The 25,687-nt window shown below is 38.6% G+C and overlaps 1 protein-coding gene across 2 annotated transcripts in view; it reads left to right on the top strand.

Moving 5' to 3' along the window:
* LOC131223933 (telomerase reverse transcriptase) overlaps window positions 1–25,687 on the top strand; it is a 181,059-nt gene that overhangs the window by 121,570 nt on the left and 33,802 nt on the right. For both annotated transcript variants that reach the window (XM_058219533.1, XM_058219534.1), the window contains one exon: window positions 24,462–24,731. In XM_058219533.1, the coding sequence (XP_058075516.1) occupies window positions 24,462–24,731 (270 nt within the window). The remainder of the gene's footprint in view (window positions 1–24,461; window positions 24,732–25,687) is intronic.

The following is a 25,687-nucleotide window of genomic DNA, read 5'->3' as shown; positions in this document are numbered from 1 at the left end:
CATCTTGACATTCTATTCTAATTCCCAAAATGGATTCCCATTGTCAAGTATATAAAATAGGCATCTCGTTCCTTCCACCAATGATGTGACATAGAGATCGGTATGGCCCTGCCAGTCATCATGAAGGTCATACACCAAAATCACATCTCTCCTTCTTGGGTACACACCCAGAAACCAATGTTGTTTTCTTGCTTTGATTGGGACCTACAACTACCAAGCATATCCAATGATATATATATATATATATATATATATATATATATATATATATATATATATATATATATATATATATATATATATATATATATATATTAGCACATCTATTCTCCAAAAAATTAATACCATTTAGTCTAGTACATAAGATTAAGGGCTAAGGGCTTACGCAATGGTATCCCCACGAAGCCTTACGCAGATCGAAGGCTTCAATCAGAGCCACGAGGTTTTTATCAACTCCCTCCACTATATCAAATCTATCCCTATGGTTTGTGGTGCCATACTTGCAAATTATATCTAGCTCGATCTCCATTATTGCTACGTGATAGGCTATCACATAGCAATTAAAACTGGTAAGAAACATCCATGACATAATTATTGTTAGAAAATGTAACTTTAAGCTGGAATTGGACATTACCATATAAAAGGTTGACATGAATGCACAATCCTGGGGATAAGCATCGGGAAATTCAAGCCGCCGCTTGGTCAAGTATCCCATGTACAAATTGACCCCCTATGTATTGAGGAAAAAGTGTCAATAAACATGTATAGTACAGGGTAACATATCAATTAAACAAAAGTGTAGGTCCATTTCATCATCAACCCAGGTATTTGAATTCCATAGGAATTTCAACCACGAGCGTCCCCTATATCATGAGCGTTCCTCACATCCTAGTATTGCTCAAGAGTCAGGGATCTATGCAGGTCCACATATCCTGCAAGAGGATCAATGACATCAGCAGGGTTGGTATGTGGAGCCATGTGGGAGGATATGAGCCATTTCGACGGATGTACATCGCATTTGGGCCTCCTTTCACTGCCAACAACAATAGGTGTAGTACATAACCCGGTCGCATCCACATCTGCGGGTTGCCCACCTACCTCCTCAACATCCGCAGGCTAACTACATGTCTTATCCATGTCCACGGTCTAACCACCTGACTCATTCGTGTCAGCGAGCTGTACGCCTACCTCATCTATGACCATGGGTTGGTCACCTGCCTCATCCACATCCTCTCTCACACCACCCGCATCATCCGTGTCCGCTGGTTATACACACGCCTCATCTACGTCCGCATGTCGAGTCGTTGCGCTAATAGCTTGTAATGGATTCACAGGTTAGAGATTCAATTTCATAGTGTGTTGTTGAACATTAAACCAAATGCAAATTTACATACCTTACTAGCATGAAACTCCTCCCTCAGAAGCTTCATCTCTTCACGTAACGATGCATTCTCTTCCTTTAACAGCTTCATCTCTTCCCTGAGTTGCTTTGCTTCTTCACTCCTCTCCTTTTCCTCCCCCAACTTCCCAGTGTCTAGTGTGATGTTCCCAAGTCTATTGGAAACATTCTTCTGAGCAAATTTATTGTCTCAATGTTGACTAAATACTTTTCTCACCAATTTCGAGGCCCTAAAATCCACCTTTAGTTTATTAGTTTCAATTCTTTGCTCTCTCACTTCCTCTCCAACCTTTTTCCTCTCCACCTTCCTCCAGGCCTCCTTCCTCAATTCCTTCTCCACCATCTTCTTCTCCATACCCTTCCCACATACTTCTTCCCAACCTCTTCCACTAAATCCTCTCTCCTCTCTTCCTTCCGCTCAGCCTTTTCCTTCGTCAAGTAATAATTTCTAACATCTCTCTCCTCCTCTTCATTGGTGGGTGTGAGCTCACCGACAATCTCCACTTGCAAGAGCAATAATGATCTATCATTTAGAAGATATAAGCATAATGCATTAATATCAAGCAATAACAAGGAATCCCTATTACCAGCAAGTTACTAATGACCTTCGAAATGGCTGGGTACCATCCTACTTTGTACGACCTCCAGTTGAGGATTCGTGGAATTTGGAGGAGAGCTTTTTTTATGACCCATCCCCTATTGTCGGATAGCTCGGGGAATCACTCGTATGCCCATATCTATTGAACACACAAAATGATGCATTACACATTAGTCAGGACATGTGGTGAATATTTAAAAAATAGGAAACAAACACCCAAACACCCTTAATGAATTAAGACAATAATAAATTACCTGTAGTGCATATGAGCATCTGCATGTGTTGTACGAATTGGGGTAGTCACTCTTTATTGCAGTATTAGCTCATTCTTTCAAATATTTGTACCCCACAATGCCCTAGGGTACCCGTTAGACTCATCTAAGTCATTGACCAACTTTGTATACTTATGTACATAGCCATTCTTACTTGGATATGCAACTATCAGATTCTCGACACACATCATTAGTGCTAATTTAACTGCATCTGTGTGTTTGTTTGTCCCGTGGAGTGAAAGAAAAGCTTCTTTCAAATGCTCCTTTGTCACACCTACTTTCTGCAAATAAATCTCCCTAATTTCCTTTCTTCACTCTCCCTTTCTTCCCTAACGCACTTCAAACTCCTCCGAACTATAGGGTCCACACTTCGAGACCATAATCAGGGCAATGTTCATCTTGATGAATGTTAAAATGGTGCCCTGAACATCAAAAGTCAGGTCACCAACATGTCTTTGCATAAGATAGTGGATTATTTGATCATTGGCCATCCACCCAAACACGGAGAAGTCCAAAAGATATCCGAAGCATGACTTCCTAAACATCTATTTTCAAGTAGGACAGTTGACAAAATCATCTTTTAGCACCTTGAAAAATTGAATGGAGCACTTCAGGTATACAACTGCAATCTCACAATCCTAGCAGGTCTTCCTTCTCGGTGCTTTGGGAGATGCTTGCATTGCAATTAAGGCATTAACATCTAAAATACAATAGTAAGGGTCGAGGATGTCATCTACTAAGGGTCGAGATTGACAGAGTATTACAGAAGGTTGAGGTTGTCATCTGTGGATAAAGGTCGAGGTTGGCAGTGTGGCTAAGGCTCAAGGTTGGCAATGTCGATAAAGGTCGAGATTCCCATGTGTCAAGGGTTGAGGTTATCATGTATTATCGGTCAAGGTTGACAAACCTCTTTAACATGACAACCACGACCGTTTATCTCGATTGCCTTTAGTATGACAACCAAGCCATTACTTTAAGAAATCCTCATTCTATCTCCTTCATTGTCTTCCACATGACAACCATGACCATCCATCTACACCTCAAACCCTTACTGCAATCACTTCTACCGACAACAACAACCACGATCGTCCTCTCAACTCACAACCATAACAAAATCGATTTTGAAACAAAAAAAAAAAAAACCATTTTAGATATGCTCCACCTACCTGGGGCTCCATCTATAGAAAATGCGGTTGCCTGAGCTCATAAAAACTTCATTTTTCAGTTGCAGATGTTGAATCAGGTGCTTAAACGCCGAAGAAGCTTATGCCAGACTTCGTACGCTAGAAAAAGTTGTTGGATGGGAGTGGTGGTGGGTCCTATAGAAGGTTTGAAAGGAAGAGGGAGAGTCGAGGTTACAGAATGCAAATGGGGTCTGCGGTCAAGGTTGGCCCTACCTAACGGGGCTTCATACATCGTCTATGGGTCCTGTCATGCACTTTGAGTCGAATCCAATCCGTCCATTCTTGTCGGAATTTCGCGGAAGGCCAATTGTCCGAAGAATAAGCTAGATCTGCTGGTTCATGAACAAAATCAATGAATTGGACCACACCATAATGAAACAGTTGCAATGAACGACCATCAGTGCTAGTTTTTGATTGTTGTGGGCCACTAAGAGGTTGTAACAGTGTGAAGTTAACATCTTTTCAACGAAATGCTCGGCCATGAACAAAATCAACGAATTGGATATGCTTTCCAATGGGCCCCATGATCATGCAATCCAACTTCATGCATCGGGACCCACTTTGAATGAAGCTTCTCCCGCATGGAAGAGGATTGCGTACAGATGAGTAAACTTCGTGGGGCCCACCATAGATGTATGTGTCTGATCTATTCCGTACATATGCTTTTAAGGGTCATTTTAGGGGATGATCCCCAAATTGAATCATATCGAAAGCTCAAGTGGACCACACCATAGGAAATAGTGGGAACAATGGTGCCCACTATCAAAACCTTCATATGGCCCACAATGATGTTTATATGTTATCCAACCTATTAATGAGGTCACAAAGACATGGATGAAGGGAAAACACAAATATCAGTTTGATCCATAACTTTTGTGGCCCCTCAAGAAGTTTTCAATGGTAGGTGGGTCAATTCACATTGTTACCTGTGGTGTGGTCCGCATTAGCTTTGGATATGCTTCAATTTTGGAGTCATGCATTAAAATGAGTTGTGAAAACAGATGGACAACGATGAAAGACATCAATCACGGTGGGCCCCACAGACTGTACTCAGTATGCCAAACCGTATTGAGTACACAGTACGCAATCCAAATCCTTCCGCCATCATGTCTTGACAGGCGCAGGGCTCAATGCGCAGGGGCATTTTCGTCCCTTTGTGATTTCAAAAAGCCTCTACATGCAAAATAAATAAATAAATAAATAAATAATAAAGGCGAGGCCATTTACCAGGTTTCACCCGACCTTAGGTCCAACCCAAATCAATCCAACCATCCCATCGATCCCATCTATCCATCCAACCTCCCATCCAAACATCCATTGGTATTTTATAATATCATTAACGCAATATTTCATGAGAAATCATCAACAACTGGAAGGAAATGAAAGATTGTGGTCTTGGTATTGTCCATATTGCAATAATATCGCAATATTATCAATATTATCGACAATAATTTGAACAGTGCATTCAACCAGTGCTTGAATTATCGGTATCGTTACAAGTTTTGTTGGCTGGGGCCTGGGGGATACAGAAACAATGTCGTTATTGCGGATAATATCTCCCATAACTGGAAACGCAGGGAAATATGTGGGAAATGGTGGAATTTTTCAATGAAACTTCAAGAGATGCTAAAATACACATATTTGCAAATTTAGGAATTAAAAAATAATAATAATAATTATAAAAAGAATGCATACATAATAAGTTTCCATTTGATGGGGGCCTAAAAGAATGTGTTGTCGGTCAAAATGTCGGGAACCATGGAGAACAATGGAATTTTTCAATGAAACTTCAGATATGCTAAAATACATATATTTGCATATTTAGAAATAAAAAATTACTAAAATGATGCATACATAATAAGTTTCAGACCATCCCAACCCCACCCGACCATCCAACCGTCCATGTTATCCATCCAACCATCTCTCCAACAATCCATTGACCCATCCATCCAACCATCTATCTCATCCACCCAACCATCCCATCTACCCAACCATACCATCCATCCAACCATCCATCCCATCCATCCAACCACACATCCAACCATCCATCCACCCACCCAACCATCCTATCCATCCATCCATCCACCCACCCACCATCCCATCCCATCCGTCTATCCATCCATCCATGCATCCATCCCATCCAACCAAACATGCAACCATTCAACCATCCACCCACCCATCCCATCCATCCATCCATCCATCAACCTCCTATCCATCGATGTATCCATCCAATCAAACCTCCAACCATCCCATCCATCCATCTATTCATCCACCCCGTCCCATCCATCCATCCATCGTATCCCATCCCATCCATGCATCCATCCATCCAACCAAACATCCAAGCATCCAACCAATGATCCACCCATACCATCCAACCGTCAATCAACCTCCCATCCATCCCGTCCATGCATCCATCCACCCACCCACCCATCCATCCATCTAACCATCCCATCAATGCATCCATCCATCCATCCCATCTAACCATCCATCCATCTATACATGCAACCATCCCATCCATGCATCCATCCATCCATCCATACATACATACATACATACAAACATCACATCCATCCGTCCATATATAGACACAATCATCTCTCCATTTATGCTTACACACGTATGATCCATTCATCCATCCGAGCGTGCAACAAATGCAACCATGCATCCAGAAAGAAAAAATCTAAATGCAAAAATATTTTTTAATTTTCTTTTGAACCGTAAGTATATCTTCATCTATCCATGTACATTTTTTTATGCGTCCTGTAAACTGTAAACTATAAGTTTATTTTCATATAAACTGGTGGTGACCCATTATTATTAAATGGAGTGGAACTCATAATTTAAACAAACAAAGCAAAGTTAAAACTTAAAACAAAAGCTTTTTCATGTGAAATGGTGGTGACCCACTGTTACTAAATGGTGTGGAACTCACACTTTAAAAAACTCAAAAGTTGAAAGCAGTAGTTGCTTTTGAAAGAGGGTTTTCGGAAACCCCTCTTTTGAAACCCTAGATCGCAACGGAAGCCTCCCCTCTACCCCAAATCCCTCTTCTTCTTCTTCTTCTTTTTTATTTTATTTTATTTATTATTATTATTTTTTTTTTGGAATTTCCACCTATTAACATAGATGGACTACGCATTTCAGTGATATTGGGCGATATTCCGATGGTATTTATCAAAAATACTGTGATGAGGACATCACTTCATATACACCTTTGCGTACGTATTAGAGGAGGCGAGTTTCACCGATTTCCCTATGGCTAGGCGAGTACCCGTGATCATGCTGAAGACCCCATGTACATGTACGAGCATCTGGAAGACCCCACACTGGGAAGACGCACATGGGCTGCTTTATGGAGTGATCCAGACCGTTGGATTGGAGGGACGTGACGATCGGGTTGTTGGATCACATGATCGAGCCATTGATTGTGGATCGTCCATAATAGTTTTTCTTAGATTTTATCAACTTATTGGATTTGCTTTTGTTTATGTTATCTTTGAACACCATTATGAGTGTTTTTAGTTGATTTTGGTTAGACTAAGGTTATTTTCGTCAAAATTCACGAAACATGGCTATTTTTGAGAAAATTCACAAAACATGGTGTTTATTGTGAAAATTCACAAAACATGGTACTTTTCATAATTTTTGAACTTTCTTGGAGCTATAAAAGAGGGTGGGCGTGTGACCCTTCCCTCATTGGATTTTTTGATTAAAAAAGAAGAAGAGAAAAAGCTTTTGTTTTTTTTTCTTCTTCTACCATCTTCATAAGATTTGAAGATATTTCCATATGATTTGGAAGGGAGATTGGTGTGAGGGTAATCTTCATCAATGGAGGTGCGAGGTCTCTATCTATCCCCACATCATCTTCTCTCTTCCCTCCATCAAGGTATTTTCTTCAAGTTCTTTCATTTTCTCATCCTAAGCCTTCATCTTCTCTTAAACCCATCTTTCCTTTACCTATCTACAATCCCAAACTCTAAGAGACCTAACCCATTCATCCCATGCCACACGTGTGACTATACAATCACATGTGTGAACCTTTCGGGTTTGCCGTATTGCCACACCTTGTCCCTTTTGGCTTCCTTTCATCCTTAAATCAAAACCCCCTTCCTCTCTACCAAAACCATAACTCTAAATCTAAAAATTCATAACTTTCCTAGATTTTCCCAATTTCGTAAAACCCTAATTTTACCCTAGGTTGTATTAGACCTTCTACTTTGAAATATACTATACCCTATGCTAATTGGATGTCCTTACATCCATTAAATCCTAGTTTCCTTTTATATAATGATCTTGTGTGCTGATGTTAGTAAATTACGATAGGATTATGCATGATGTTCTTTTGGTTTTCATGGTATTCGTGATGATTGATGGGGACATCTCGCGCACACGCACGCCCCCCTTACGCAAGTACACAAGGAGGGCCCCACCTTTGATCTGGATTGATGACGACGTCCAGGGAGGGCCTCCTAGTTAGAGGACTGCGTTTTGGTTCCTTGAAGTGGACCTGATTGTCATGTGAATCCCACCATGGGTTCTCATGATCGTGGCCCACTATTCTAAATAATCTAGTAGTTTGAGTTTTGCTTATTATTATTGTTAGGAATATCATGGACGGTTTAGATTGCTTTGATTAGTTGTTATTTTTTTTTTTACTTTGTCTCCAAGTAGTAGGGTGCGCACATGACGCGAGTTTTGGGGTATAGGATTTTATTATAAATAGGCACCCCTTGTAGTCTTTTTTCTCATTGATGATCGGAATAAAATTTCTGCGTTTTCCTGATTTCTTTGAGTTGTGAACACCTAATTGGGTGCGAAACCCTCACTTCTTCGAAGAGCTGACTACCATGGTGCAAAGCCACATCCATTCCAAATCGCCCCCATCTCCTACCATCCATATTCACCTTTTCCTATAGCCATCCAACCTTCAAATCCATTAGTATTTTGCAGCCAATCCTTCCCTACAACGAATTTCCACAATCTGGCCTTGTAGGAGGGTTGAAACTTCGACGGAGCACCGTGTTCAAACCGATCATCTGTTTGGCCTGAAATTTGGAGGGAACGTGGTCCATCCCTGGCCGACCAGGTCCTAGATGGCTGATTCCAGATTCATGGGCCCCACACACGTGCGGGCCGCCATCCACGCACGCATGTCAAGCCGGTTTGCTGTCCACACGTGCGGGCTGATCACAGGTTCCATCTCATCTCTATTTCACTCCTCTTTCGCCTTGTTTCCACAACCCTAACCATATATCATCTCAAATCCCCAAGTTCTATTCCACTTTTGAAACCCTAGGTTTTCCCAAATTGAAATGTGAGAATCCCTTGGATTGGGAAATAATCCTTTGTATGTGTGGATGAATCTATTATCCTTTAAGCATTGTTTAGTCTATAATTTTTAATTGATTCAGCCCTAACATATGTAGGCTTGGACCCTCGTAGATTCCCCTTGTTGAATGCTTGACTTTATATGGGATGTGGAATTATTGTGATTGTTTCTAAATTATTATGATCTAAAGCCTGAAATCTTGTACATCATATCTAATTTTCATGTCCTGCATCAAATTTGGTATCGAAGCTTATGTTTTTCATATGGGATTGCATTGCATGTTTAGGGTTTAGTCTACTAGCATTTCTTTTGCATTAAATTTCATCATATAGGGTTGTTTAGGACCCATCATTCACAACATAGACTGCTGAATTATCTATTGTCAGAAATTCTCCAATTTTCATTGCTGAATTTTCTGTTAACAAACTGTTTAGACAATTATGTTGCTGGAATTTTAGGAGCGTTACTTAGTTTCCCTCATATAAAGTCCTATAGGAGCATTTAGTTCCATTTAGATGCATATAGTTGCATTAGAGGACCTTTGAGTTGACTGGGTAGTTGTATGCCCACGTGTACTGGTCGCGGTTTTGGGTTGCACCCTACACTAAACATAGAGCAATTACAAGAGTCAATGGACAACATAACCCGGCAGTTTGAGTCTTTGGGTAGGTGCTTGGAACAATGTATTGACCAACGCTGGGATCAGCTTAATGTGCGTGTTATCCAACTAGAGACCTCCGCCTGGGCAAACCCCGTCATTGGGGAAGATGCCAAATCTCAGGCAGGTGGTCAGGAGGATAGACAAAGGAATGAGGGTGGCCAAAGAAACAGACATGGGCGTGCACCTGTGCACCTACCCCGCGAGGGGCATTATAATCATTATGACTCAGATGCGCAACTCCTCAAGGGAGTTAGAGTAGAGGCCCCTACGTTTAATGGCCACTTGGGCCCTAAATCTTTTCTAGACTGGTTGGTAGATATGGACCACTATTTTGAGTGATACGACATGACGGATGCTCGTCGAGTCTAATTTGTCAAGATGAAGCTTGTGGGCCAAGCAAAGAGGTTTTGGGCTACTATGGAGTGAAAGAAAGAGAGGTTGATGGAACCCCTAATAGTCCATTGAGGAGAAATGAAAGAAACTCTTAAGGAAAAATACCTCCATTTTTCTTATCACTTGAGGCTGGTTGAGGAATCGAAGTCCAAGTCTAAGCCTCCCCATATTTTAAATACTAAAGACTTTGAGCGAGAGACTGAGTCAGACTCGATGGTGTACGCCCTTGTGGCTAGGGAAAGTGCACCAGAGGCTAGTGCAGAGTTACCCACTGAGGTCATTCCGATAGTGGATGAGTTTCGTGATGTCTTTCCCGATGATCTACTGGATGAGCTTCCCCTTATGAGGGATATACAACACGTCATTAATTTAGTCCCTGGGGCAACTCTACCAAACCTGTCTGAGGTGGTCAATAGGAGTCTGAGAAATTTGCTCAGGTATTTAATGGGGGAGCACACCAGGACGTGGGACACTGCACTACCTATCGCCGAGTTTGTATTTAATAGTTCTGTCAATAGATCCACAGGTGTTAGTCCTTTTGAAGTTGTTACTGGTTATAAACCTAGGAAGCTTATTGATCTTGTCCCTATGTCCCTGTCCCATAGGCCATCAGAGTCTGCAGAGTCCTTTGCACATTACATTCATTCATTGCATTAAGAAATCAAGCAAAAGATCAATACTAGTAATGAACATTACAAAATTTCTGCTGACCAACATAAATGATTCAAGGAATTCAATGTAGGGGACTGTGATGGTCCGCATCAAGCCAGAGCGGTACCCTCAGGGAGTTGTTCATAAATTACACACGTGTAGCACTCAACCATTCAAAATTATAAAACGAAACGGTCTCAATGCGTATGTGGTAGATATTTCACCTTCTATGGGAATTAGTTCCACATTCAATGTGGAGGATCTAGTTGCATTTCAGGGGACCATTGATACATTGTTTAGCCTGTCACCTAGCCATCCTGATTTCCCAGACCTTTCCCTTGATCTATGGCCCCCTCTCGACCCATCTTCCCGGCCTCTACCTCCGATACCTACCCTTCCCACACCCAGAGAAGAAATAGAGGATATTCTGGACCATCAGATAATATCGACATCAAACGACAGATGTCAAAAGTTCTTGGTCAAGTGGAAGTCATGCCAGCTTCAGACAGTACGTGGCTCATTGAGGAAGAGCTTCAGAAACTTGATCCTGACATCTTGGAGCGGTTCAGGAGTTTCGTTTTGCCAGTTGCGAAATCTTCGCAGTCGGGGAGTTGATGGGGACATCTTGCGCACACGCATGCTCTCCTTATGCACATACGCAAGGAGGGCCCCATCTTCGATCTGGATCGATGACGGCGTCCAGGGAGGGCCTACTAGTTAGAGGACTGCATTTTAGTTCATTGGAGTGAACCCGATCATCATGTGAATCCCACCATGGGTTCTCATGATCGTGGCCCACTTTCTAAATAATCTCGTAGTCTGGGTTTTACTTATTATCGTTATTAGGAATATCATGGACGGTTTAGATTGCTTTGATTAGTTGTTATTTTTTATTACTTCGTCTCCAAGTAATAAGGTGTGCACATGGCGCGAGTTTTGAGGTATATGATTTTATTATAAATAGGCACCACTTGTAGTCTTTTTTCTCATTGATGATTGGAATAAAATTTTTGCGTTTTCCTGCTTTCTCTGAGTTGTGAAAACCTAATTGGGTCTGAAACCCTCACTTCTTCGAAGAGCTAACTACCGTGGTGCAAAGACACAACCATTCCAAATCGCCCACATCTCCTACCATCCATATTCACCTTTTCCTACCGCCATCCAACCTTCAAATCCATTGGTATTTTGCAGCCAATCCTTCCCTACAACTGATTTCCAGAATCTAGCCCTACAAGAGGGCTGAAACTTCGACGAAGCACCGTGTTCAAACCGATCATCTATTTGGCCTGAAATTTGGAGGGAAGGTGGTCCATCCTTGGCCGATTCCAGATTCATGGGCCCCACACACGTGCGGGCCGCCATCCACACACGTGTGTCAAGCCAGTTTGCTGTCCACATGTGCGGGCTGATCACAGGTTCCCTCTCGTTTCTATTTCACTCCTCTTTCGCCTTGTTTCCACAACCCTAACCGTAGATCATCTCAAATCCCCAAGTTCTATTATACTTTTGAAACCCTAGGTTTTCTCGAATTGAAATGTGAGAATCCCTTGGATTGGGAAATAATCCTTTGTATGTGTGGATGAATCTACTATCCTTTGAGTATTGTTTGGTCTATAATTTTTAATTGATTCAACCCTAACATGTATAAGCCTGGACCCTCGTAGATTCCCCTTGTTGAATGCTTGACTTAATGTGGGATGTGAAATTATTGTGATTGTTTCTAAATTATTATGATGTAAAGCCTGAAATCTTGCACATCATATCTAATTTTCATGTCCTGCATCATGATTATGGCAATGTTTGTGTTTTTTTGTTATTTGTCTTAATTTTGCTACTTGATCTCACATGTTATTTGGTTCATGCATCAGTCCTACATCACATCGTGGCTACGGTTCGATTGGCAATGGTAGGTGGAGATACTTTCAGTGATAACGTAGTGTTATCGATTTCAGTGATATTTTCGATGATTTGTCACTGAAACCTGGAAGGGATACAAATTTCTGAGGTTTCATTGCCGTTGATTCATCAACAATGATCGACAATATTATCGTTTTCTTGGTGAAACTTTTAACAATGATATTAAGTCAAAAAAGGATATATCCTAAAAATATCCCTCATTAACATCAAATATTACATGTAGATTAAGTGCACTTAATAGACCAAATTAAGGGACAAATGGATGAAACATAAGTGATGATGACATCTGAGCACCATACTAGAGGAGGGTTGAGTGAGTCTCTTTATGGCTAAACGACCATTACATGGGGTCCACTTGGCCCAATTCACATTCCTAGCCATGTTAAAGACCCTATGTGCATGTTCGTGCATTTTTTAAGACCCCACACTGGGAAGATGCACGTGAGCTGTATATAGGATCTTGATAGGCACATCGGACCATTGGATTAGGTGGACATGATGATTGGACCGTTGAATCATCATCATTGGGCGTCTCGATTGTGGACCCCCACGGGCCACGAAATAGTTCAGTTGTTTAGATTATTTACATGCTTCATTATTTTTTGTATAGATTATATTTGTGTAGACATTAGAGTGTTAGAAACAACTTATTATTTATTAAACGTCTTTATGTTGAGAATCTTATCTAAGAACGTCTTTTTGTAAAAGGTCTTTTCCGATACTATAAAAGAAAAAGATGGGTGTGTGAAACCCTAATGCCATTATTTTGAAAAAAAGCTGTGTTTTCTCTTTTTCATGTGATTTGAAGAATACTCCATGCGATTTGGAGCTTGGGTGTGGAGTACTTCCATTCCCCATTCAATGGAGGTACGAGGCTTCCATCTATCATCGTCCTTCTCTCTTCCTTTCTATCCAAAAGAGGTATTTTCCTAAAAACTCCACTTCTCTTCTTCCCTTCCTATCCAAGACCATCCAAATCATCTTTTTCTTCAACTTTTCATCATCTAAATTCAACCCCAACAAAAATCAACCATTGAGGACCCAAAAACCCTAGCCAACAACTCACACGTGTGAGCCCCTAGGCTAACCATATGGACAACCACTCAATCCTTTGATTTCCTCTTGCTTCCCCATCAAAATCCCTTAATGCCTTATCCATAACCCTACCCTAAACCCTAGATCCCCAATTTTCTATTTTCTCCAATTTCTAAAAACCCTAATTCCAAAATCCTCAATTCTCATGAACCCTAATTTTTCAAATTTCAGATTTTTCCATTCCTAACTATAATTATAAAACCTGCAAATCAGTCCCTTGAGTGTAGAACGTGCCTATGCTAAATTGGAAGTTCTATCCTTCCATCGGGTCTAGTTTTAATTGATTTATGTGATTTCTTAGTATGCAGGCATGTGATTTAAGTTAAATTAGATTTTATTTCCTATTGTTTACTTTTAATTACTTGGTGGGTTAGCATCTTTTGTTAATTGAATTACTTTATGGACTCTTTCATAATCTCCACGTTGCCTGCTAGCATTAAATCATGTGTCTTGCATAAATAAGACTAGGGTTGTACCACTCTACGACTCATTACATTCATCCTGGTAGGTTGTATAGTCGTACAACCCACATCCATAGTCATTAACACTCACCCTCATGCTAGAGCATAAATGTCATTGATTTCTAGCTTGAAATAAATGCATGTAAACTGATTGTGGCAAGAGGTTTGATGAACACATCAGCAAGTTGATCCTGAGACCAAACATATGGCTTATAAATTTCACCAGTAGAAACCTTCTCATGTATGAAATGACAGTCGACTTCAATATGCTTAGTTCTCTCATGATAAACTGGATTTTTGTGATATGGGAGGCTAAATGATTATCACAAAATAATTGCATTAGTAGGCTCGTTGCAAAAGCCATTTCTTGCAACAGTTTCTTGATTCACACGAGATCACAAGTGGTATAGCCATCGTCCTATATAATGCTTTAGCACTTTCTCAGGCTATAACTCTCTGCCTTTTACTTTTCCATGTGACCAAATCTCCTCCTACAATTGTGCAGTATCCAATAGTAAACCTCATCTTAGTCGAGGAGCCTACCTAATCTGCATCAAAATACCCTGTAACTTGAAGATGATAATTCTTTTTATATAAATTTTTCTAGCGTGTTGCTCCTTTAAGATATTGTGATCTACAAATAATTGCATCCACATTAGGCATCCTAGGAGAATTCATGAACTGACTTACCACACTAGAATCATATGATATATCTAGCACAGTAATTGTTAGGTAAATAATTTTTTTGACCAATCTTCTATACCTTTCTGGATCTTCAACCATGTTTCCTTGGTGACTAACTAGTTTATGATTTAGATCCATTGGTGTATTAGATGGTTTAGTACAAAAATGCTTGTTTCTATGAGCAAATCCAAAACATATTTATTTTTAGATAGATTAATGCCTTCCTTTGATTTGGAAACTTTTAAATCAAGAAAATATCGAATATGACCAAAATCTTTCATTAAGAAGTGATGTGGAGGATACTTCTTAAGATCATCAATTCCTTTCCTATCACCCCTCATAACCACAATATCATCTATACATACAGCTAATACAATCAAACCAAAGATGCCTCTTCCTATGAAAGCAAAATGGTCAATATGACTTCAAACAAAACCGTAGGCCATCACAATCTTATTGAATTTATCAAATGATGCACATAGTGACTGTTAGAACTTATAAATTGTCTTTCTCAATTTACAAACCTTATCTGACTCCCTATTAAGAAACAAACTCTGGTGGTTGCTCTATAGATTCTTCCTTTGTGAGATCGCTATGAAGAAAAGCATTTTTAACATCGAGCTGGAAGAGGGGACATCTATGATTAACAACATCAGAAAGAATGTTGTGAATAGAATTAAGCATGATAACTAGAAAGAAGATTTTGGTATAGTCCATACCAAGAGTCAAACTATATCCCTTAGCAACTAAGTGAGCCTTCAATCGTTCAATTGTGCTATTAAGTTGGTATACACCCACCGACAACCATTAGTACATACATTTACCAATGGGAAGACCAGTTTGCTCTCAATTGTCATTTTGACGATGTGCAACCATTTATTCTTCCATCGCCTACTTCCACTCCTTACGTGAAATCACTTCTTGGTATGACTTAGAAACAGAATACGATGACGAAGATAAGACAAATTTATGAAAGGCGGAAGACACACTAAAAAGAAACAAATTTGGAGATAGGGTGGTTGGTACACACACGCTTACTTTACCTCAGAGCAAGAGGTATATCAGATGAATCAAGAAGTATAGGCAGAGTGATAGGATCAACAGGCTTGGAAGTAGTTATGGTGGAAGACACATCATGGTTGGCAGTATATTAGCCCATTCTCATCGTGAGTAGACTTTAAGTGTAGGCACACCAACACCAATGGACGAACCGGTAGAAGGATGTGATTGGATAGTATCTTATTTAACCGGAATAGGCAGGAATAGGCATAGGAATTGCTGGTGAAAAGAGATCTACCATCATTTGAGAAGAATGGAGTAGACTCAAAGAAGGTAACATCGACACAAATAAATTGTCTTCAAAGACAAGGACTGTAACACTTATAACCCCTTTGAATTCTAAAATACTCGAGAAAAATACATTTGACCGCCTGATTGATTAAGATAGTAGAGGGCATTTGATTAATCAGATAACATGCTGTTAAAACTGCATCACTTCAAAAACTCTTTTGGAACATTCAATGAATCAACAAGGCACATGTTACCTCAAGAAAATGACAAATTTTTTGTTCTACAACATTGTTGTGTTGTGAAGTGTGGGCACACATTGTTCGATGCAAAATACCATTTTTCAAATTAATTAGATAATATGCTGTTAAAAATGCATCACTTCAAAAACTATTTTGGAACATTCAATGAATCAACAAGGCACGTGTTACCTCAAGCAAATGACAATTTTTCCATTCAACAACACGGTTGTGCTGTGAAGTGTAGGCATACAATGTTTGATGCAAAATATCATTTTCAAATTAATCAGATAACATGCTGTTAAAACTGCATCACTCCAAAAACTCTTTTTGGAATGTTCAATGAATCAACAAGGCATGTGTTACCTCAAGCAAATGACAATTTTTTTGTCTACAACATTGTTGTGTTGTGAATTGTAGGCACAAAATGTCTGATGCAAAATACCATTTTCAAATAAATATAGGCTTAAAGAATTGGATTAAAAAAATAATAATAATAAATAAAAATTGGGTATATAATCCTTAGCGTTATCTAAATAAAACGCACATACTTTGGAGTTAAATTGATTATGTACTTCCATATGAAAGAACTTAAAAAGTAGAAAACAATTTAGATTCATCTTTCATTGAATAAAGCCATTGAATAAATCCAAGTCATTCTTGAAAAATTATCAACAAAAGTAATAAAATATACCGTGACAAACTAGAGACTCGAATAGGTTCCCAAACATCTGAATGAACTAATGTAAATGGACTAGATGATACTTTTCCACACACGGTGGAAAAATGACTGATGATGCTTACTTATCTCATAAACCTCGCATTCCAAAGTTGACGTAGATGATAATGAAGGAATAACACTTTTCTGAATAATAGAAAGTCACAAAGAAACTAGAGACTTGAACAGGTTCCCAAACATTTGTGAACTAAAGAAAATGGAACTAGACTACGCTTTTCCACATGCAGTGGAAAACTGACTTAATGATGCTTACTTAACTCACAAACCTCACATTCTAAAGTTAATGCGGACGATAATGAAGGAATAACGCTTTTGTGAATGATAGAAAGTCACAAAACAGTTAAATGATTTTCTTTTAGTTTACTAACAGGCACATAAGACTAAAAGAAAATTCAGGTACATAGAGAACATGTAGTATGAAACAGAGGAACTTGGATGAATGGCACTCATTCCACATACTTTGGACTGGGTACCATTTGCCAAAAGACTGATGAACTTGACAATAATGTATTAATAGAGGAAAAGGCACTGAACTCATCATATGGTCAAAGGCCCCATAGTCAATGACCTATGAAGCAGAAGACTTCGACCCTAAACAAGTCAGACCTAAGTTCACGAATGTGGTTATAGGAGTGGGAGTAGCAGTAGAGCTGATTCTTCAATAACTTGGAATACTCATATTTGGTAAGCATGACTATGTCACCGGATGTACTTGGCTACCAACCTATAGGAGGAGAACCGGCAAAACAAGACCCATTGTTCTCTTCAGAATAATATGGCCGATTTGCCCAGGCTAGCTTCCCAGGGATGTCCCAATATTTCTCGATAGTATGATTTGTAAGCTCACAATGAATACACTTCAACTCCATGACTTCTACCATAACCTCACCCGACATCACCTTGACCACCTTGATTTCCGTTGCCTTGTCCAACAAATATTGCTAAAGCAGAATTATCATTGACTCCACCTGTAAAGCCAAGGAGTTGATGCTGAAGGCGAGTATGAACTTCATTTAGATATGGAACATCCTTGCCACACAAGATCTACACACACACTGGTTTATATTATGATTTTAAGGCAGTTAGAAATTTAGCCATACAAAACTCCTTACATTGCTGACAATGTTACCCTAGATCAATGTTTTAAATATCGACGATATTCGCTGATATATCCCACGATATATCTTGTATCCCACCTGTGCGATTTGAAACACACAAGTAGTGCCGATATATCCCACACATTCGATCCGGTGAGCATTTTCAGTTTCCGATCTCTCTCTCTATTTATTATTATTATTATTATTTTTTTTTTTTTTGAAATTATGTTAAATCAGTGTCAAATGGTTATAAATCCATTAGTTCTTCATGTTTTTCATGAAAAATAATGGAGTGGGGCTTTGATTTCGATATCCATTGGTTCTTCATGTTCTCCATTTTCTTTCTTGAAATTTTCCTTCAACTAGCTGTCAATTAAGACTAATTTCGAAGTATTTGATGAAATGATCATCACATACATTCTAATTTTGAAATTTGAGCGTAGGTAGTCCGATTTGGGGAAAATTAGGGAAAATTCAAAATTTCCCCAATTTCTCCCAAGTTGCTTGTAATGTTGCACTCCAAACATGAAATCAAGCATGTATGAGGGCTTATCTACTGATTTGTTAAGTCCTTGTCAATTTTTGGAAAATAAAAATCATTTTTTAATTATATATATATATATATATATATATATATATTAAATTTCCCTTCAATCAGCTATTGTCATTTGGGACTAATTTTGAAGTATTTAGGAGTGTTTGATGAAATCATCATCACACACACTCTAATTGTTATGCATTCAATTTGAATATAGTTACATTAGTTCAGTCAAACAACGAACAACTTGGGACCCTATATAAAGGAAACCTATTATGTGCACTTCTTTTTTAAGATGTTATGATTTAAAAGTGTATATTAAGGTCTTTTCTAACAATATCTGAATTTTCATTGAAAAATTCAACCATTTTCCTATCGTTTCCCCATGTTTCTCAACAAGTGCGATAAATTACCCGATACAAACGATATATCCCATGCGATAACCGATACGTATCTGTATCCCAAGGATGCGATACGTAACACCATACCAATATTTCTAACACTGCCCTAGATTACTAGTAAGTGGCTGGTACACCTTCAATTCCTACATTCCTTTTAATTTTAAATAATATTTCACCAAAAGACTTATCCCCTTGTTGGAATGCAAAAATCTCTTCAAACAACTTATATGTAGGAGAAAATTTTATTGGATGAATACATCTCTCATAACATAGCCCACACTTTTACAATATCTAGAAACATCACTTGCCACTAATAGATGTTTCCATACTAATCGTACGTGCTATCACTTTCATCTTGTTTCTTTGCTCTCAGATATTTTAATTTATGTTTGGCAGTAAAAAAACACTTAGATTTATATGGAACACTAGAGATAATTTGCTTCATTTGATTTTACATACGTTATTTTAACCCCTAGAAAATTTGGTGGATTTAGAAACCCAGATCTTTTATCACCCTTCATCTCTATTAGAAGAATAAATTAAACAGAGTACCACAGTGCTAAAAAGAATGAGGGCTGACTTTTCTAGATGTAAGAACGCTCTAATTGCATGCTTCATACGATGTACACACTACACTTGATAAAAAATAAGCTCACACGTAACAACCGAATATGAGAGTTGTCACGAATACAACATTCACCCTCTCACACGGATCATCACAAAAGCCTGGCACACCAAAAAGAAGAAAGGCTAGGTTTCTCAGAGAATTTTCAGCACAAGGGAGATAAAAAAGAGGAGGAAATAAAAAGAAGAGTTTATGAGATAGAAGAGATGGAAGAGGAGAGATGTGTAAATGAGAATGAAATACGCTTTGATATCATGTAGAATTATGGAGAAGCAAAAGGAAATGGAAAGGAGAAAGAAAAAAAGAGATGGGAAAAAGAGAATAGAGAGAATGAATTACGGCTACATGCCCCTCCTCTCTTCATTTATATATTAAGTAAAAATACAAATATTTCAAAAATACCCCTCACTAATTGACAATAAGACGTGAATATTAAGTGTACCTAACAGACCAAATAAATGGATATATGGACAAAAACTTAAGACTAGGTAGGTTGTACCATTGTACTTCCCCTTATTACATTCATCCAGGTAGGTTGTACAATTGTATGACCCACATCTACAGTCATTAACAACAATCAACATTGGCACATATATCAATATTCAGACAGCTGAATAATATTCCCCTACCTAGAGAGGACTTGAGATATCTCAAGATATGCTAGGCAACCTCACGATTTGAAATGCAAGAAGCATGCATGAACTGATTTACAACACCCACATCAAATGGTATATCCATTTTGGTGGTAGTTAAGTACATTTGCTACCCAACAATCCTTTTATACATTCCCTAACTGTGAAATAACTCTTGTCCCAACATTTGAAGGTGATAATTAGGTTCCATTGGAGCTTCAATTGGTTGTTTGCCTAGTTTTATAGTTTCCATAAGCAAGTCCAAAACATTTTTCTTTGAGAAATCTACGTAATAGACCAACCTACCCATCGGAAAATAGTGGGTGTATGAAAATTCAAATGGAGTCACCACTAGGTGAATTTTGGGAATTCAAGATCCCATGTGTGACTAGAGAATAGATGCATTGATCTTTGAAGATTAAAGGACTTAGAGATTGAAATTTTAACTCCACAAATGGTCCCAAACAAAATTGGTAAGGGTCTTTTGTGACAGAGAAGTTATGAAGGCAACTTCTCTACCTTTGTCTACACATTCTTAATTTTGAGGAAATGATAAAATCCTTTAAATAGGATTTTGGCGATGTAAAATAAAATAAGAAGGAAATGATTGATAGAGGCTTAAAATTTGCTAAGAAGAAAGGGAATGTGGCTAGTCTTGCCTCAGGAATTGTCTTCAATGTAGTTCTTGCTCAGTTTAATGAAGGGTGATGAGGACATCCAAGCACCATATCGAAGGAGGGAGGCTGGGCCAGTCTCCTTATGGCTAGACAATCATTACATGGGGCCCGCTTGGCTCAATTCACATTCCTAGCCACATTGAAGACCCCATGTGCATGTTCGTGCATCTTTGAAGACCCATACTGAGAAGATGCACGTGGGCTGCATATAGGAGCTTAATGGACACATCGGACTGCTGGATCAGGTGGACACGATGATCGGACCATTGGATCATCATCATCGGACATCTTGATCGTGGACCCCCATGGGCCACACAAGAGTTTAGTTGTTTAGATTGCTTACAGGCTTCGTTATTGTTGGTATAGCTTATATTTGTGTTGAGATTAGGGAGTTAGGAACAACTTTTAATTTATTAAGCACCTTTATGTTGAGAATCTTATCTGAGAGAGCCTTTTTTGTAAAAGGTCTTTTCTGATATTATAAAAGAGAAAGGTGGGTATGTGGAGTCATAATGCCATTATTTTGAAGAAAAAAAATGCTTTGTGTTTTCTCCTCTTCATGTGATTTGAAGAATACTCCATGTGATTTGGAGCTTGGGTGTGGTGTGATTCCATTCCCCATTCAACGAAGGTGTGAGGCTTCCATCTATCATCTTCCTTCTCTCTTCCTTTCTATCTAAAAAGAGGTATTTTTCCAAAAAAAAAAAAAACTTCATCTCTCTTCTTCCATTCCTATTCAAAACCATCCAAATCATCTTTTTCTTTTACTTTTCATCATCTTACTTCAATCCTAACCGAAATCAACCACTAAGGACCCCAAAACCCTAGCCAACGGCCTACACGTGCGACCGTACGACCACATATGCGAGCCCGTATGCTGACCGTACGGACAATCCCTTGATTTCCCTTTGCTTCCCCCATCAAAACCCCTTGATTCCCCATCCCTAACTCTACCCTAAACGCTAGATCCCCAATTTCCAATTTTTCTCAATTTTAAAAAGCCCTAATTCCAAAATACCTAATTCCCATGAACCCTAATTTTTTAAATTTTAGATTTTTCCCTTACTAACCCTAATCCTAGAGCCTACAAGTCATCCCCTTGAGTGTGGAACACGCATATAGTAAATTGAAAGCTCTATCCTTTCATTGGGCCTAGTTTTAATTGATTTATGTGATTTCTTAGCATGCGGGCATGTAATTTAGGTAAATCAGATTTTATTTCCTATTGTTTACTCTTAATTACCCGGTGGGTTAACATCTTTTGTTAATTGAATTACTTTATGATCTCTTTCATAATTTCCATGTTGCATGCTAGCATTAAATCATGTGTCCTACATTGAAGGGTCATGAGGTGTGTTGCTTTCCTAACAAGGATGGCATTTGGACCCTTGGGAAGGAAGATCAATTGAATTGTCCCATCCCATTGGTTATCAAAGCCATTTCTCAAAGCTTGGAAAGGTTGATGTGTTTTCCATTGCTTATTTACCTATGTTGCTTGTGGTGAAGATTCAAAAGTTGTTGAATCCTATTGCAATTCTTCATATAACACTCCACCTAAGTAGTTGTAACAAGCCAATGATGATGATGATGATGTATAAACTTATATTAGACATATGGGATTCATTGATGGATGAAGTTTCTCTATTACTATTCTCATCCAGAGATTGGAATTTTTTTGAGAGAGTTTCTTTAAAATAGAGGTGGCTGGTGAGATTCCACAAGGGTACCGTTTCAGAGATTCCTCGGTAGCTTTTTCTATTCATGTTATGAGTACATGTTTGTGACATCAATTTGGGCAGGAAATTCCTTTAGATGGCTAGATTAATTTTCCTAAACTTGCTCAACACTGGATTCTGTTGCTACTTAATCTTCCCTCTGTTTGCTCACAAAACACCTACTTCTATATGCATTCTGCTGCTGTTTGCTTGGTTTGTCATTTCTAGATTAGTGGGGCATTAGTTTCTGGGAATTGGAGTATAATATCTACTTTCACAGTTTACTGGGATACCTGGCAGAGCTGTTGTTACTCTTTCATTAATGAGGCCTAGTGTGGCCATAATAACTTTTCCCTATTTGTTGGTGGAACTTAATCCTTTCAACTATTGATCTTCCCAGAGTCACTAGTATGCTGATATGGTGCATTCTTAGAGATTGCTGAAATTTTAGTTCAGAATATCTATACATATATCTAAAGCTTGAATGCCAGAATGTCAAACCATGGTATCTCTCATCAGTTCATTAATATAAGTGGTTCAGCAGATGTAAATGTTGGAAGGACGACGAATCTTAGTAATGTTTCACTACAGCTTGCATGTACTACATCCCCTAAGAACAATAGGTTGACATCATTAGACACACATCTCATGCAGTAACATACCAACCATTGAAATGAGCATTTTACTATTTTAATCGTCTCATGAAGATGCATATAGAACCAAATGACTCAAAACTATTGGGTTAGGATCTAATATATCACTTATATCTTTAGTAATCAAGTACTCTATCTCTGTACATGTGGACACATGTATGATCTGGAATATTCATCTCTTGGATCCTACAGTGGGTGAGCCATACCACAAAAATGCATCCCATGGTTGATCCTAACAATATTGGAGGACTTCAAGCAATTACAAATGGACGAAGAAAAGTCCAATGAACAGTTAGTAGTCAGTGAGCAAAATTCCTCCAACTGGCAGCTATGATCATCCCCGGTCAGGCCCAAAGATGAATGGTCTGGTTCTCAGACTTGTTTGGTGCATGTAAGGAAAGAGTTGCAATTTAGAAGTGTTTAACACAAGATATTTTTCCCAAACTGTCTGCCTTGATAGAATTTATCCATGCTGTGTCTACTACCCTCCTTCAATGACTTCTCCATGGATATGAAATATCAAAGCAAAATCATGCATCAGCAAACTGAACGGATTAAATTATAGAAACATGATTCCGCATGTACAAAATCCTGTGCAGACTGTACAGTTACTAATGAGTATCATATCAGAACCTCGTGTCATAAGGATGTGGCCTGCTGTGGTCATGAAATCTGGTAAAGCAGCGGATGAATTATGTATGCAGTTTTGGAAATTTCAAACTGGTACTACATATCCAGATACCACAAGGTTGAAATTCTATATCGAAAACAGTTTTAGTCATCCATTGCTTTACTAGATTTTGGTGACCACAGGATTCAATGTTTTCACTGTGCATGAGGTTTTCACTTATAGGGTCCTAGTTCACTGATGCAGGATTCTGAACATGTGTAACTGCTATTCTGTAATCTGGTGTGTTGATCAGATGGCCCTGCTTGAGATGGTGGATGCTTCAAAGATATTTCAGATAAAAGGTTCCAACCCTTTGATGAAGAGCAAGAAATAGATAAGGGGAAAATAAAACAACATCCCACATACTATGGAGAATAAACCAACAAGTAAAGAATTCAAATCTTCCATTCTAGAAGATTTATGGAGTATCCTCCATTCATGGTGGGGCCCACCAGCTCAATGGATTGGATCCCCAAACCATGGTCATAAATGTACTTATGCATCAACAAGCACAGAGTAACTGGTTTTGTAAATTGCTGAGCAGGTATTGGACTACACATATGAGCTCCACACTTACGGTTAACAGCCAATCTAACCCAAGCTCCTGTTTGAAGGCAAAGTTGTGTGATTATATGAGACCTAAGTGCCACCCTATATTTTATGACTCCAACATTAACTCTCCAGCCATCGTCAGATTGAATGCTTATCAAGCCTTTCTGCTATGTGCAATGAAGTTCCACTGTTACATCTTCACCATGTCGAAGACTGGTCTCAGTCCAAATTTCTATCTGGAGATTATTCAAAGATCTTTTAGGTATGGTGTTCATGACTATCATTGGCAACAGATTGCTGCAGTTATCTCTTCTCTCTTGGAAACTAATGTATTTTGGAGGAATATATGATTCTTGTACTGAGGGTATGTAAAATATCCTTGAATCCTTGGCATTGTCACCTATATACATGGTACGGGTACCGAGTGATAAGCTATGCAAAAGAGTTCAGCATAGCAAACTCCAAAAGCTAAACACAAGCCAATTCTGTACCAATGCTAAAATCTATAATAAATAAATAACTCAATGAATTCAATGAAAGCGAAGAGAAAATAATGAAGAAAGGAAAATTAACAAAAGTTTAAATAATACATTCAAAATCAGTTAGTAGAACTTTGAGACGTTAAATAGTAGTCAATTAAGAAAACTAAAAAAGATTCAATAATCATTTCATAGAAATACATTTATGAATATTAAGATGAAAAAAGAAAAATAATAATTGTCATCAATTGTTATGTGGGTTATGGTACCTGATGCAACCAATGGCTACATGCTTTGTAGAGTGGGAGATCTGGCTATTAGTGTTGATATTGGAAAGGTCAGATCCATCTAATGTTCTTGACCTAAGGTTGTTAGATCCAACTATCCATGTCACAACCTAGACCATCCCACATCTAGATTGTATATATACACCTCATTAAAGTGCTTTGACTGTCCTAGTTCGAGATTTAGGCTAGATCAAAGAACAAATGTGGCATCTAGATTCATTTCAATGATCTGATTGGTTTTAATGGTCCACCCGTCCAAGTTGTTGTTGAACAACTACATTTCATTGTTCTTAGGTGCTGATGATGAGCAGCAGTCATAAGAGGAAAGAAGAAAGATGGGAGAGAAATAATGAGAGATAGGAGAGATACCAATCGAGGAAAGTGAGTGTATTACTTCGGTTTAAAACCCTAGCAACCTCTCTCTTATTTATAATATTCAAAACATGTCAAAT

Source organism: Magnolia sinica, chromosome 13 (genome assembly GCF_029962835.1).
Source record: "Magnolia sinica isolate HGM2019 chromosome 13, MsV1, whole genome shotgun sequence".
Taxonomy (NCBI): Eukaryota; Viridiplantae; Streptophyta; class Magnoliopsida; order Magnoliales; family Magnoliaceae; genus Magnolia; species Magnolia sinica.
Note: the sequence above shows the minus strand (reverse complement) of the source record. Positions and strands in the feature narration are given on the sequence as shown.